The sequence below is a fragment of the Cariama cristata genome, unplaced genomic scaffold (genome assembly GCF_000690535.1).
Source record: "Cariama cristata isolate BGI_N322 unplaced genomic scaffold, ASM69053v1 scaffold24700, whole genome shotgun sequence".
Classification (NCBI taxonomy): domain Eukaryota; kingdom Metazoa; phylum Chordata; class Aves; order Cariamiformes; family Cariamidae; genus Cariama; species Cariama cristata.
In genome coordinates, this window is record NW_009595614.1 from 7,410 (window position 1) to 22,928 (window position 15,519).

The 15,519-nt window shown below is 51.9% G+C and overlaps 1 protein-coding gene across 1 annotated transcript in view; it reads left to right on the forward strand.

Moving 5' to 3' along the window:
• LOC104163699 (sodium- and chloride-dependent GABA transporter 2-like) overlaps positions 1 to 14,838 on the forward strand; it is a gene marked incomplete at its 5' end in the record, with an annotated part of 18,840 nt that extends 4,002 nt beyond the window's left edge. The window contains 8 exons of the mRNA XM_009702795.1: positions 6,501 to 6,604; positions 9,466 to 9,590; positions 10,181 to 10,293; positions 10,441 to 10,578; positions 11,696 to 11,798; positions 12,453 to 12,553; positions 12,992 to 13,162; positions 14,334 to 14,838. Of these exons, the coding sequence (XP_009701097.1) occupies positions 6,501 to 6,604; positions 9,466 to 9,590; positions 10,181 to 10,293; positions 10,441 to 10,578; positions 11,696 to 11,798; positions 12,453 to 12,553; positions 12,992 to 13,162; positions 14,334 to 14,453 (975 nt within the window). The remainder of the gene's footprint in view (positions 1 to 6,500; positions 6,605 to 9,465; positions 9,591 to 10,180; positions 10,294 to 10,440; positions 10,579 to 11,695; positions 11,799 to 12,452; positions 12,554 to 12,991; positions 13,163 to 14,333) is intronic.
• Positions 14,839 to 15,519: the final 681 nt, after the last annotated feature.

The following is a 15,519-nucleotide window of genomic DNA, read 5'->3' on the forward strand; positions in this document are numbered from 1 at the left end:
GGACACCCTGTAAGCAGTTCCCACCGCCGCACCGGACACCCAACCCTGCACAGCACTGTCCCGGGACACCCTGACTTGCTCTGCACAGCTAAATTCAGAGCATTGCCTTCATCCAACCTCTGCTTCTTGTTGTCTCTCCCTCTCTCATCTGCAGTACTTTCCAGATAATCTTCCCTTTGTCCCTCCTATTTTCTTTCACCCATTTCCCTGGCGGTTGCTTTTTGGAGCAGTGTTTGCCCCTGCAGAGTCCCCACAGGCTCCTGCTTCCCAACAGATGTGGCAGGAAGAGGAGGCAAGAGCTGAAGATGCCCCCAGCTCTTTGGGGGGTGTCTGCTGTGCTTGTGGCCAGAGAGGGAGGCTGCCAGGGTGTCCAGCTCGCGGTTTGCACTGGAGTGGCTCTTGCTGCTGAGGCTGCACTGAGGATAAGCCCCTCAGGCCACCACAGGGAGGACAGGAGGTGCGTGCATCTTGCAGGGCTGTAACCTGCTGGGTTAACCGTGGGCCCCTATAGTTACGCTGGGGAGGGGTCAGAGCCCCCAGTACCTCTCCAAGTTCAGGCCCCTCCTGCTGCTGCTCCATGGCCAGCAAGAGCTGCTGCTTCCCAGCGAGAGGAGAGGGTGACAGTGGGCCTGCTAAATATTATTTGTTCCCCTTACTTATTTTTTTCTCAGCAAGTCTTTAACTTGACCCTGTCCACTCGGTTTGTGCTGTTGCTGGCCCCCTGCTTCCCCTTTCTGAAGGCGAGTGTGTTTGTTTTCATGCCGGAGGGTGACCTGCTGCGCCTGTGCGTGGATGTGTGCAACAGCGGGGCTGCCGCTGGCACGCTGCACTTCTTCCCACCATGTGCCCTTGCACCCCAGCCCAGGGCCCCATGCCCCCCAGCAGAGGATCTGCGGAGGGTCTGCGAGCCCAGGCCCTGCCTGGGGGACAGAGGGCAGGTATTGGGCAGCAGGGAGGGAGAGCTTGTGGCTCCCACAGCGTGCTGGAGGGGCTCAGGGCTGGCATCCTCCGCCTTGCTGGAGCAATGCATCCGCGTGGGGTGAACCACAGCTGTATTTGCCTTGTGGGGCTTCCTCCTCCTCCTCCTCCCATGCTTCTTGCCAGCCCTGATGGCGTGGGACCTCAGTGGCTGGCCGAGGCCGCACAGCCCTGCTGAGTCTGATCTCAGTGCTGACATAGCAGGAAGAAATAAAGCTGACTTTCTGTCTGCCTGCAAGCAGCAGTGCAGGGAGAACCGTAAAGCTCAGCTTCCCAGTCATGAAGGAGCATCCCTCGGAGCATCTCTTGCCCTCCGCACCACCCTGGGGCAGGCAGCTGTGCTCTTCGGGATGAACCAGAAACCTGTTTGTTTTCTTGTGGTGATTAAAGAAAGGCCAGCAGCGGGAGGGCCCTCCTGGGTGTAAACTGTCCCTGTGGGTTGGCAGGTGCCCCGAGGTGTGGGGGTAACAGAGGTGCGGGGGTTACATGAGGTCGGTGCTCTCTGGCGGGGCATTGTGGGGGCCTCGAGTGCTGGCACAGGGGGATTAACCAGAGATTAACTCCCAAGGAGCCCAAGGATGTATTTTCTGAGCAGCTGGGGCTTGGGGCTGGGAACGTGATGCTTGGCTGGGCATAGTGTGGGCAGAAGGACCAGGAAAGCTTTACAGAAATGGCAGTGACTCGTTCCCTGGCTCCTCTCTCCTGGGGTAAATTAGGATGAGGGAAAGTGTTGGCATGAGCTGTGCAGCCCGGTGGTGGGCCCTTTGCAGCAGGGCCCCAGAGCTGCACAGCCCTGCCTGCGGCAGTGCTGCGGGACGTGGACTGAGTCTTTGGGCTGGGGCCCGTGGGCCAGTCTTGAATGAAGGGGGAAGGGCAATAATCTGGAAATGATGCCCTGGACGTCTTGAGGTGAAATCTTAGAATTCATGATGTCCCCCTTTAAGGCTGGGCTGAAACGATGTGTTTGCATGGTGCAGCGGGTGGCTGGTGAGTAGTGCCAGCACCACGGGCTGACTCATGAGCCGTGATGCTGGGAGCAAAAGAAATGCTGGTTGAACTGTGGCTCAAGCCTTGGGTGGTTTTTTCTCTCCGCTCTGCGTTACACCGAGCGTGACCCTCCACGCAGCATGTGCTCACTCTATGCTGTATCATTTCTGCTTGCTGATGGGGACAGTTCGGTGCTTCTCAGCATGGCACCTGTATCTGATATATGACATATGCTGGGGTTCGATAACATTTTGCTCAAAAATGGTCTTTACTGTTATTTGTAAGTGCTTTGAGATCTTCCTAAGGAAGGATCTGTTTCAGTACAGGGTGCTATTAAATTCCAGTACATGTAATAAAGCGAATATTGCTGAGAAAATTAAGGGGCGAAGGGATATGTCCTCTTATAGGCCATAACCATCTTGGATAACTGCAGCTCAGGTGTGAAGGCTTTATCTAAAAACAGGGAGTGGGATGTTATTACAAACTGGAGTAAACAACATGTTCAAGGAAATTGAATTATGAATTAAATAAACTGGATGGCTTAGAAAACTGCAGACAACAATCAAATCAAAATACCCATGCTACCAATGTGCCAGTGAAATCTGAACAGGATAAACTTTACCAGTCTCTTTGGGAGCAGCAGCCAGAGAACAGCAGCATGCTTTTATCTGCAGGGGAAAGAGAGCCATGCCTGACCCCAGCGAGCCCCTTTAGTCAGAGTGGAAATATTAAAATAATGAGAGGCTGTTGATCAGCAGCACAGAAAGGGGAGGGGGGGGGTGTCTTGGAAGGGCTGAAAAAAACATTTCTCTGAGTCACTGCAGGGAGAGAAATGAGCACAGACAGCAGGTTGAGGAGGGAAGATTTGGGCTGCTGTTTTCTGAAGCGAGTGGTCTGTGTAGCCCCCGTGAGGCCACGGGGCCGGGTGGGCAGTGGTGCTTCTCGTAAGGGGCTTGAGGGGGAGGCTGGACCACAGATGGGCTGAGGCCCTTTCCAACCCCAGTGATCCTGCAGTCCTGGGACTTGCTGCCGCTGCTTGGCTCTGTCACTAGTGGGTCAGGGAGCAGCTATGGCATCAGTCTTGTTGCAGTCCATTGATCCTCAAGCAATTTGGGAACTGCCGGGGGTTGGGAAGGTTGCAAAGGTGGCTTGGTCTTTTGCCCAAGAGCAGCAGTAAACCTTTTAAAATGGGAAATAAAGCGCATGCAATCTGAGATGGTGCTCACAGTCATGCTGACTAAGTAAGATCATAAACTCTGCAAGCCAAGCTTAGCTTTATTTACAGTTTCAGTCACCAGCTGCCTTGCTTCAAATGGGAGCATATGCGAAGGCAGGTCCTATATTCCCTAAAGACATCCCTTTGGGACTGGGGTCCCACACAGCCCAGTGTGTACTCCATGAGTGTTGTGTTGGGCAGAGCCGGCAGCGGAGCACGGAGCCCACAGACCCCATGCTGGTCTCTGCTACATGGTCAAGGGTATCACTGGGTTTTAGAAATGAGCCACTTCATAAGCCACAGAGGTAATGAAGCTTGGTGTCTTGATATTTGGCTTCTAGCATGGCTGGTAAAGCACCAGTTCTTTTCCTGCCCCTGGGATATTTCTCATGTCTCTTGCTTGTGTGATTTATCTGATATTTAACACTGGTTAACTCTTCCTCCCTGTAGCTTTCCGCTCAGTGGGGATGCTGAGTTCCTGTCCTTTTCCTGTTCCCTGACTGTTGTGAAATTCATAGGTAGTTGATATCCTTGAGGTTTCTACCAACAGCCAAACTTGGTTGCAACTTGTCAGCTGGGTCCAACGTTATGACAAGTGTGAGGTAGGCAGCTTGATGGCAGGTCTTGTTATCTTGACAAATTGAACTACAAGGGCTCCAAAACCCATGAGAGGGTGTGATTTGAGCTTGAATTTGATGAAACACCAAAGCTCCAGCAATGAACAGCAAAATAAAAAGCAAACTTAACAAAACATTTCACTCCAGTCTGTGCAAAGATGCTTAAATTCTTGATGCAAAGGTATCAGGGGGTCCAGCTCACCTCAGTGCCTTGCTGTGCCTAAAAAGTAGGTGGAAAGTGAAGACTATGCCCTTACTGCCCACAAGCACAGTGATGCTTTAGGAATCAATTATAAAAAGGGCTTTGATTTTTTTTTTTAATAATCTTTTTGAAATGCAAAAATGAACTAATACCCTGCTCTCTAAACTCCCCATGCAGCTTCTCCAAAAAGAGTAAAATACACCGAAGTCAATTACTTTTTCAACATCTCAGTGCCTTGAACTAGCTGTCCCAGTCCTACCTCATCATCTGTCCCTTCCCATTCTACAAATCGGAGATTAGATCTGACTTCCTGTGAAATTGTTAGCAGGTTTTCCATGGAATGATGAGAAGGTGGTGGGGCGGAACATTAGCTGAGTTGCTTGCAGGGCAGTCAGGGAGAGCAGCATCACCAAATCTAGCCCTAGCAGCGCTTTGCTTTCTCTCCCTGCAGACTGCACTGCTGGGTCTTCCAGCAGTGGGCAGGGAGAGGATTCTTTCTGTGCATCTGTCCCTTGACCTAAAACCAGAATTTCCTCCAGGAAATCACATCTAATGGGATCGTATCATCCCTTCGTAAGGCCCACCAGCCTAGGAGGAAGGAGGAGAGGTAAATACAAAACAAAACCCCTCCCCACAAGATTGCTCTTTGGCCAATATTGAAGAAGAAAGGCAGAACTGTGCATTGATGAGGGTGGCCTGAGCAACAGGGGTGGTTGGGCAGGTGCTGCCCAGCTGACCATTGCCTCAGGACATGAGGTCTTGGCTGATAGGAAAAGGTATGATTCAGAGTTATCAAAACCCCTATGGTGTTTTCCATTGTCTTTGGTGGTTCTCAGAGGGGATTCTGGGGCAAGGTTGGTGTTTGTCCGAGGGCTCATCAGCACTGCTACTCCGTAGAAGGAGGGTATAGCCAAATGGAGACTTTTCTCATTAAAACTGTCCCAGTAATTCTTTTCTTCTGCCTTTTTTTTCCTGACTAGCTTCTCTTTTGTCTCTAGAACGTGGCTACCCTTCAGCATTGGTTGAATGATTGTCTTATCTCTATTTTATAAACCCCTTAGGAAGAAAGATCTTAGAAAACAGAGGATTTAATTAATAATCTTTGTCATTGTTTCATTCCTCACTGTTCATTCCAATCTCTGCAGAAGGCAGTGGCAGTGGTTGCATCAGTGACTGCGCACAGCTAGGCTTTCAGATCAAATTTGGCATTGACAAATGTCAGCCTCAGAGCACTGGGACATGTTATTGACAGTGAGAGCAAGGCGGAGTTCAAAGGCACCTCGTGGGACTAACAGTGTTCTTGTATTTTCTTTTAGGAGCTGTCTTTTGCAAACAACTCTGTTTATTTCTAGTACTTCTCTCCTCCCCAGTTAATTTTCTTTTAAATTTTGGAGCCTTTAAATTAGGTCTTGGAGAGAAGGGCCACCACCAGAAGCTGTCTGTACATGTGCCCACCCAGTGGGAGACCAGGCTTGCCCAAATCAAGTCTGTCTCCTCTGCTAGCTTGCTCTCCCTCCCTTCAGCTCTCATAGAAAGTGTTCATCCAGTCTCTTGCTGCCAGGAAGCTCTGGAGAGTCACAGGATTCTGCAGATCTGTCCAAGAAAGAGATGATGATGAACAGCAAGTTGTCCATGAGCCAGCAATGTGCCCTCGTGGCCAGGAAGGCCAAAGGTATCTTGGGATGGTGTGGCCAGCAGGTCGAGGGAGGTTATCCTCCCCCTCTACTCTGCCCTGGTGAGGCCACATCTGAAGTGCTGTGTCCAGTTCTGGGCTCCCCAGTTCAAGACAGACAAGGAACTACTGGAGAGAGTCCAGTGGAGGGCAACAAAGATGACGAGGGGACTGGACCACCTCTCTTATGAGGAAAGGCTAAGAGAACTGGGTCTGTTCGGCCTGGAGAAGAGATGACTGAGAGGAGATCTGATCAATGCTTATAAATGCCTAAGGGTGGATGTCAAGAGGATGGGGCCAAACTCTTTTCAGTGGTGCCCAGTGACAGGTTAAGGGGCAATGGGCACAAACTGAAACACATGAAATTCCATCTGAATATGAGGAAAAACTTCTTCACTTTGAGGGTGACAGAGCACTGGAACAGGCTGCCCAGAGAGGCTGTGGAGTCTCCTTCTCTAGAGATATTCAAAACCCACCTAGATGCAATCCTGTGCAACTTGTTGTAGGTGACGCTGCTTTGCCAGGAAGGTTGGACCATTCTGTGATTCTGTGTGATGAAGAGCTATGGGTTTGCAAGGCTCCTGGTACATCCCTGCCCTTTGGCACTCTTAGCACCCTCCGGGTGCCTCACTGAGCACTGTAATTCCTGGTACTGTATAACCTGCCCCTAGAAAAGGCTTGTCTAAATACTGGATATTGCTGACCTCCTGATCACTGGCCTTTCTGCTGGTTATGGCCACCCCTGAGGCTCTGCCTCTTCGCATCCGTGCAGTGTCTGCACTCTGTGCTGGCCTTGTCTTCTCACCTATGTTTACATCTCCCTTGCAGGTCTGGATGGATGCAGGCACTCAAATCTTCTTTTCGTATGCAATTTGTCTGGGATGCCTGACAGCTCTGGGCAGCTATAACAAATACCATAACAACTGCTACAGGTAACTGGAGCACGGCTCTGCTGTCTAGAGCCTTCCCCTCCCTGAACATCAGTGTACGTATGATGGTGAGCTGCTGGAGGCTACTGGCCTTTTGAAGTGTCATGTTTTCTGTTTCTACTCAAGGTGTAAGAAAACTCTTTCCAGGTGTTTTCTCCCCAAATCCAGCTCTCTGTGCTTTCTACCCAAGGGAACTTTCTGTGCCATGGATTGTAAAACCCTCTTCCACACCAGCTGAGACCAAGCAAAGTCAGATCCTCTTCACTAGCTTTGTGACACCAGCCCAGCCTCCCCTATTATATGGGTGTATGAGTGGCCATCGGGAAAGCAGAGCTGTGAGATCTAATGGCTCTAGACTGGAGTCCTTTCGTCTTGTGATTTATCCTTTTTAGGTTCATTTGGACCTAGTGTCTTGCACAGTTGTCAGTGCTCTGGGTTCCTATGTGCTATCTATGGTCTACATATAAGCCTGTAGATAGGACTTCTGTTTCTGTATACTCTCCTCGTGCTGGACTGCCCTTGAACAGAGGTGGGCTAGACTGCCAGATAGAATCAGGCTGTCAAGTTGGTCAGGTGAAAATAAACTCATTTTGCTGTAGATGTACACAGCATCTGGAGCTGCATCTCCAGGGGTAAAAGGTGTGAGTGGAAGAGGTCACCCCTAGGTAAAACTACCAACCTCCCTTCCCACCCTTCCTCTGCTGACTGTGTTGCTCCTGGCACTGGGTTCTCCCCCCATCTTTTAAATTCAAAATTATGGTTGTTGCCATGGAAGGTCCAGGCAGACCACTGGCTTACATGGTCCTTGCTTGGTATCTTTCTTTCTCTTTACCTTAGGAGAAGTTCACGCCTGCTGTAGGGATGCCTCTCCAACAGCAGCTGGTCTGGGACACTTCTCCCTTTTCATGTCCCTTCTCCCAGATGCAGTTTTGAGAGAAAGAGCTGTAGGAAAAGAAGAGATAATGGATCTGTCTTTGGCCTGCTGCATGTCCTTGGGCATTAGCCCTTTGCATCTCCAGTCTAGATGTGTAATGTGGAGATGATGACAGGGGCTGCTTAGCAGCAAGATTGTAAAGAGCTCCTGTAACTGCAGCTGGGAGATGCTACAGAAAGGGGAGAGACACCTGTTTGCACACAGACCCTTTATGCTATCCGTCTTTGCTAGGGAAATTGTTCTTAGTTTTGATGTCAAACCTCTGACCAGCCTGTTCCTAGGCATGGACCCAGTTTTACTGAGTTGGTCCTGTGCTCTGTGGCCTTGGTTTGCATAGGAAGAGAGGACAAGGCTTTAACAGGGCAGAGGGACACCAGCATGGTGCCCCACTCAGTTATCCCAGGCCAGGTGTAACCTTTGGTGACCTGGAAGAGGAAAGGATGTGAGCAGGAGGGACCATTGTTCGTATGGCAGCAGTCTGAGATGGCACCAAATGGCATAGACCATTTCTCATTTTCTGGGACAGTAAGCGATATCATCAGGGCTCCCTTTTGGGTGAAAATCTGAAGCGATCTTTTTGCTCTGGCCATTCCCTGCATGTTACCCTCTACCACGACACCCCTTCCCACCTGCTAGGTGACTGGAGAGCACCTTCCAGCCCATGCCTTTCCAAGGAAGGTTACAACTGTCATGCATACATGCAGGAGAAAGAGGGAGAAACACTGGGAAGGAAGAGGAACTATTTGAAATAAATGGGAATTTGTATAAAATGACCGAGAATATCATTTGAGTGGAGAGCAAGCAGTTTACAGCAACTGGAGAAATGAGGTTCTGGTGTGGGCTTCCCACGGGGTTAGCTGAGCTTGGTGGAGCGTGATCATCCTTACCAGCTGGCAGATCGACGGGGACTCACCCTGCGGGCCTCTTTCAGTTTCTCCTGCTTTAGAAACCAAGTGCAAAGGCAGAGCAACGATGTTAGGTGCTGTGCAGTCCTTGACAATGCAGAGAGCTGTGCTTTGGAAGGAATAATTTGAATTTGTATGGCATAGGGGCTGTGCATGAACTGTACTTTCTCTCTAGAAGTGGTTGCAGACCATGAATAGATTTGGTTAACGTGCAGGGAGGAGTGTGAAGCCACCAAAATGCTAGATACCTAAAGACTGATACAGAAAATCACACTGGATTTGCAGAGTAGCATTTAATAAAGTCAGAGTGGGCCATGAAATGCCAGAGGGGGTGCGTTCAGTTTGGTTCAGAATATCTCAGAAAGATGCTGCAAATGTTATTGTTGTCCCCAGGGTTACAGTCACAATAGGACTAGGGAGACTGGAGCGTGAAAAGGAATTGGATAGATAAGAGACGTTTAGTTTAAAGAGTAGATGGATGAGAATGAGATGAAACAGAGACAAAAAGGAATAGATCAGAGAGAATAAATTGGATGGCTCTGTTCATCTTTTTCTCATAATGCAAGGACCAGGAGATATCTAGTAGTGCTGAGAACCAAGAAGATTGTAACTCATCTGAGAAATCAATTAAGGAAAAAAAACATGTCCCCTTCTTAGACAAAAGTGACCTCTGGTACTCTCTGCTACAGGAAGGACCAGAGGAGAGACAGGAAAAAAGAAAAAAATCAGGCATTTAGATGTGTAACAAGACTATCTCATGAGCGAGGAGCTTAGGCGAGGAATGCATCTTTTATGCTGTCCTTAGAGAAGGCTTTCCCTGGGGGGGGCTCCTGCTGTGTTGTCCACCTTGGGGCATCCTCCTGGAGCTCCTGGTGGTGAGCTGAGCTGTTGGGGTGCTGGGAGAGAGGCCCTGCTGTGGGCGCAGTGGCTGGGGTGGAAGAGTGGGTGCTGCCTCAGAGGCCTGACGTGCATTGTGGGTCATACCTGGACCCCCACCTAGCTGATGCTGTGCCCCTTCTTCCCAGGGACTGTGTGGCCCTCTGCTTCCTCAACAGTGGCACCAGCTTCGTGGCTGGCTTTGCCATCTTCTCCATCCTGGGCTTCATGGCGAGGGAGCAGGGTGTGCCCATCGCTGAGGTGGCCGAGTCGGGTGAGTGGGGTCCGCAGTGGGATGGGGCTGTGGGGGTGCTGCTGCTTGACCCCCCAGTGACAGGGCTATGCCTGCAGGGTATCCACCTTGGGGTGAGTGGTGTTGCAGTTGCAGGTTCCCATCCTGGAGGGCAGCTCTGCTCTCTGCCTCCAAAAACCAGGAAGAAACGAATACATGCTCATCAAATATTAAGATGCAATGGCTGTACCTTGAGGTTGATATAAGCTGCCTCTAAGGGCAAGGGTTAGGGTTGGGCAGCTGCTGTCTCTTGGTGGGGGAGTGAGGTACCTGCATGGCATACAGCCAGGCTTTTGCTGTGCTCCCCTGGGCACAGAGGCTTTCCCTGGGTCCCAGCTCTCATGATGGTGATGCAGCCAGTGCTTGCTGTGTCCCCTTTCCCTCCCTTCCTGCTGGGCTCCTCCACCCCTCCAGGAGCCTGGGTTTCACGGATTGTGCTGGTATAACTGGAGTAAGAGGCTGCATGTCTGCAGGCTGTGCCTTGGCTGGGTGGCTGCCTCAGGCAGGTCTGCACTAGTTGTGCCATGCTGCTGCCATGCCGTTGCCTGCTCTGAAAGCCCTTCTCCCTGCAGGGCCTGGCCTGGCATTCATCGCCTACCCTCGGGCTGTGGTCATGCTGCCTTTCTCCCCGCTCTGGGCATGCTGCTTCTTCCTGATGGTTGTTTTGCTGGGACTGGACAGCCAGGTAAAGGCGCAGGTGCAGGGCAATTCCCTGCCAGACAAAAGTCACCATCTCTTCGGAACAGGCTTGAACTTGGCAGGTTGGGGGGTGGTGTGGGACTGAGGAGCTGGTCAGGATGGGTTGATGGAGGTGGGAACTCTGCTCTTTCAGTTTGTCTGCGTGGAGAGCCTTGTCACAGCTCTTGTGGACATGTACCCCACCATCTTCCGCAAGAAGAACCGCCGGGAGACCCTCATCCTGCTGGTCTCTGTCCTCTCCTATCTGGTCGGGTTGGTGATGCTCACAGAGGTATTTTGGGCTCAGACCACCTGTGCGGCACTTGCTGGGTCTGAGTTGCCCCCCTGACAGAGTGGGACCTGGTGGGTGGTGGGGTCTGTGCTTGGGCCAAGAGCTTGCTGGTGAGGCCCATCCTGCCGCACAGTGCCTGGGGGAGGCTGCCCTTCCCTCCTCGTGGCGTCTGTGTTTTCCCTTCCAGCCCTCGCCCCTTGTGCCAGTCACAGTCCTGAGACTTCTCCTACCAAGACTGGAGCTCTGGACAGCCCACGCTTTGGTTATAGATTTATCTTTACACCAGCCAAACCTTTACAGCTGTAGCCTGTTGTACGGTGAGAGGAGCACCTTTGTCCTTCTCTTTTCTCCTGGATGGAGCTACGTGAACACTTGGTGTAAGGAAACTTGGTGGGCCTGAGTGTGCCCCATATCTATTACACTGATTTCCTATATATTCCCCTTGTTGTGATTAATTGCCTGGGAGTTCAACTGTTCTGGTTTAAAACCTTTAACTCCTCTTAGCAGTACGTGTGTGGGGATTGATGCTGCTGTGATGCTCTCTGCATCTTCTGCTTTCATTTGGGCATAATTTAGAAAAAGCTGCCTTCGATGTTGCACCTGCAGCTTTGTGCCCGGACTTCCCTGCAGGCCCATTCTGCAGACAGCCCTGCAGACCTGGGCAGTGAAGCTGCCAGCCTCTGGGCCCACAGCAACAGCTGCTTGCAAAACTGCATGCACAGATACTTCCCTCTGCAAATTAGGAGACTAAAGTAAATCAGATGTGTTGTGTCCCTTAAGGGAGTTTCCACTCTCACTTCCAGCTACAAGAGTTGCTTTGATTTTGCCTTCTAAAATATTCCCACGATCTCTGGCAGTCACCTGCCCTGCCCTGGAGTGAAAGGTTGCAGAAACTCCTGAGAGCAGGATGGCTGCATGTCTCCATCAGGCCATGAGCACAAGGGATGTGGCCTGTGCTGTTGGCTAAAACCCTGCCCCAGAGAGAGGAAGGTGCCTCCAGCTCTGGGGAAGATGTTGAGTTTCTTTCCTGCTCTGGCTGGAGCTCTTTGCCTGTGCCTGACTCCTCTCCCCTTTCTCCCTCCCCACCTTGCCTTGCTGCCTACTTGACCCTTCCCAGGGTGGGATGTATGTCTTCCAGCTCTTTGATTACTATGCTGCCAGTGGCATGTGCCTGCTCTTTGTGGCCATCTTTGAGACTCTCTGCATCGCCTGGGTCTATGGTGAGTATGAACCAGAGGTGGTTCCCAGCTCTGGTCTCTCAGGTTCTCGCTTGGTCCATCCTCAAAATGCTGGTCTGTAGTCCATCCTGGCCATTGCTTCGCATTGCAAGGCAGACCTCTAAACCCTTGCTTTGGTGCCCCTGGACTCAACTGGCAGGGGCTTCCTCACAGCAAAGCCCTGGGGGATCTGCTTGGCAGATATCCCCAGCATGTTCCTGTGTGGCCCTGCTTTTGAGGCCCTCCCTCCTTGGCAACTTGGAGCTGGCTGGGAAATCTTTTCCCAACCTGTGTATAGAGGAGTCTGAGACCCTCAAGCGTTTTTGAGAGCCCTCTCTCAGCCTTGACATTCACAAGGGATAGGTAAAACCTGGGCTCAGGTCCCAGCCTGGGTTCAGGTCCCAGCCTGGGAGATGCTGAGGGGCTGGTCCTGCTGACCCACTGGGCTGTTCTGGGGCAAAAGGACGTTAGTCCAGGACAAAGACTGAAGCTGGCCACACTCCTGGTGAGCTCGCCACCAGGGCTGTCGGCTATGCTGAGATGACTCCCTCATCTTCTGGGGAGCACCCAAGCAGCGGTGAAGCAGAACCCCAGACATGCAGACCCTGCTGCCCTCCTTTGCTGGTAGCAGCGAGACATCCTTCCATTCTTCTGCAGGCGCTGAGCGGTTCTATGATAACATTGAAGATATGATCGGCTACCGACCATGGCCCATCATCAAATACTGCTGGCTTTTCATCACCCCGGCGGTTTGCATGGTGAGGGCCCACAGGAAGAAGAGCTGTGAGGCGGAAGATGGGCAGAGCTGGGTGCCTCTGAGTTATAGATACCTACATAAATACAGAGGGATGTGCATATGTATAGGGGGTCATGTGGCCTGTACTATGGGAGCCTGTTGTTCTGTGTGTTTGTGGCTTTGGGGGCAAGGCGTGGGGCTAAACAATGGGGAGAGGGGCGCAGCTTAGTAGTGACAGAGGTGTCTGCTGGTGGGGCGAGCTCCTTGGTGCCATGCCCAGTGCTGCACATAGGGGCTGTCCCAGCAAAGCTTGCTTGACTGGTGTCTCCTCTGTTGCTGTCCTGGGGGAGCTCTTTGTTACCATGAGACTGTGCAGGTGTGGACTCACCAGGAAGACCTCTCTTGGTTCATGGTGTTGATTTTCTTGCTCTTTTTCTTTTGATCTCTTCCATCTTGCCAGGCAACTTTCCTGTTTTCTCTGATCAAATACACCCCGCTGACCTACAACAAGAAGTATGTGTACCCATGGTGGGGAGACACGCTGGGCTGGCTGCTGGCCCTCTCCTCCATGGTGTGCATCCCTCTCTGGATCGTCTACAAACTCTCCACCATCAAAGGCTCCCTCAGAGAGGTGAGGCTGGTGCTCTGGGATCAGGGCATGAGCTGTGCTTTTGTGTTGAAGTCCAGCCTTACAGGGGGATCATTTGTGTGTGCAGGTTAATTAGCAGGGGGCCTAGAATAAATTGATTGAGTCTGTCGCTATAACAGACTTTTTTTTTTTAAAGTTCTGCCTGGCTGGAGGGCTGCCCAAAGCTGACTGTTGCCTCTTGGTGCCCTTTACTTATTGCTTCTGTCTCTTTGCAAGCGCCATTAGGAAAAAGTTCATTAGATGGAGAGGATAAAGATGATCTCCAGTGCCTCGAGTTAGTTTGGAGGCTGCCCTTGACTGAGGCTCAAGGACTTGCTCTGAGAAAGCTCCAGATAGTTGTGGGCAGCTGAGGTCCTCAGTCTATGCTGAGGCCATGGGGATGGAGTGGAGGGGATCACTGGGAGTTTGGAGTTTCCACCACAGCCTCAGTGCCCTGGGCCTGCCCAGCTCCCAGAGCTGCTGTGATCCATTGCTGGCTGCCCTGGATGTGCGTTGGCAGGGCGGGGAGCTGGCAAACCAGACCTTGCTCCAGACAGGTATCCTGTCCCTGCCGTGGCTCATGGTTTCAGGGGGAGGTTTCACAAACAGTCCTCAGCCCCCAGGATCCCACCCATTCTCTGCTTCCTGCAAGTGCTCAAGAACAGTTTGTGACAGCAATGGGCCCCGACCCCTGTGTCCAGCACAGACAGGGAGGAGTGGGCACAGCTGCAGGAGCATGGCAAGGGCCACACTGCCTGATGCAGAGGGTAACCCCTTGTGCGCTTGCTGTCCAAGTTAAAGCCAAACCTGTATGCACAGGCTCTCTCTTTGCAGTCTGTGCTGATGGAGGCGATGACCTGGAGGGACTTGGGCACTGACCTTTCTTTGGACTGCTTTCTAGCCCTGGCCTGGACCAAATGGAGGACGCAGCTTTCCTACTGTGTCTCAGGTCTCTCATGTGCTCACTGCTTATCTTGGGACAAGTGGTTGAAAGATGAGTTTATCCCCTCAGTTTCTGAAGTGCTGACTGTCCTTAGTTGGGACATCTCTGACATCAGGGGACCAGACCTGCAGCCCTGTCTGTCTGTCTGAATGATACCCATGACTGGAAGGGGAGGGTCCAGGTCACCTTTTGTCCTTGCAGCTGTGTTCAATGCCTGCCTTTGCCTTCCAGAGGCTCCGCCAACTCACCTGCCCACTTGAGGAATTGCCTTCCAGGCCGGGCACAGGACAGCCCCTTCCCTCCACCAGAGCTGGCCTCCTGATGCTGACAGAGCTCGAATCTCATTGCTAGGACCAGTGTGGCTCTCCCTCCCTCACCCCGGGACAGTTTCTATACAGCCTTTACCACCTGTTGAATAGCGCAAGGATTCTTCACTCACCAAGGAGAGAGGGATTTCTGGGCTGCGCTCCCTTCTCTGGAAGATTTGAAGGGCTGAGGAAGAGGCTGCTGTGGAGGTGGTCTGCACAGAGCTAGCAATGCACCTTAATCCTCTCCCTGGAGAGGGCTCTGAAGGGGCAGATCAAGCACTGGTGTTCCTGAGCATCCCCAGCCTTCTGGTGGGCAGAAAGGAAGGACTGATCCTGGAGTGGAGAGTGTCAGAGAGTCTCAGAGGTGTGGCTCTGGTGTGGACTTTGGGAGCTTCTCCATTCATTCCATTAAATCCTTGTTTTTCCCCTCTAGATCCACTCTGTCTCAGTTTTATTTCACCAGCATCCCTTGCTCACAGCATGTGAGGCAGGATGTGCGTTAGCGGTGCTGTGCTGGGCATTCAGGTCTGGATCTCTGGCACATCAGTATGGCAGGGTGGCCAGAGGAGAAGCAGCTGGTTAGGGTAGGAAGGAAAACAGGGAACACCGGTTTGGAGGCCCCTGTAGGTAGTAGACCTGGGGTACCTATGTAAAGTGGAGAGTGCAATGCCATCGTCTGCTGGAGCCATTGCCAGCTCCCAGCCAAAAGAGTCATCTGGCGGATGAGTCACTGGGCTATTCCTGGGGTCTGAGAGAAGCGCTTGGCGTTGCGTTCACTTGGTGCAAGTCAAGGATCGTAGGAAATTCTCTCTCATCTCTGCAGGTCTGTGTCTTTTTCGTGCTGACTTCCTTCCAGGTGCACTAGAGCCAGTCATCTTGGTTATCCTGCATATGGAAGAAGGGCTGCGTCATTGAAGCGGGATCTGGCTTATGTCAACAAGCAGGGCCCCTCGTTTCCAGGCTGTTTGGGTAAAAGAAAGAAAAATCAAAGAGCTTTGTGTTTTAAGTGCTGTAGCCCTAGCATCCGAGGAGGGCAGCCAGAGGACACATAACCCCGGGAAGCTGGATGGCTCCCAGGAAACCCTGGGGAACCCCGAGCCCGGGCAGAG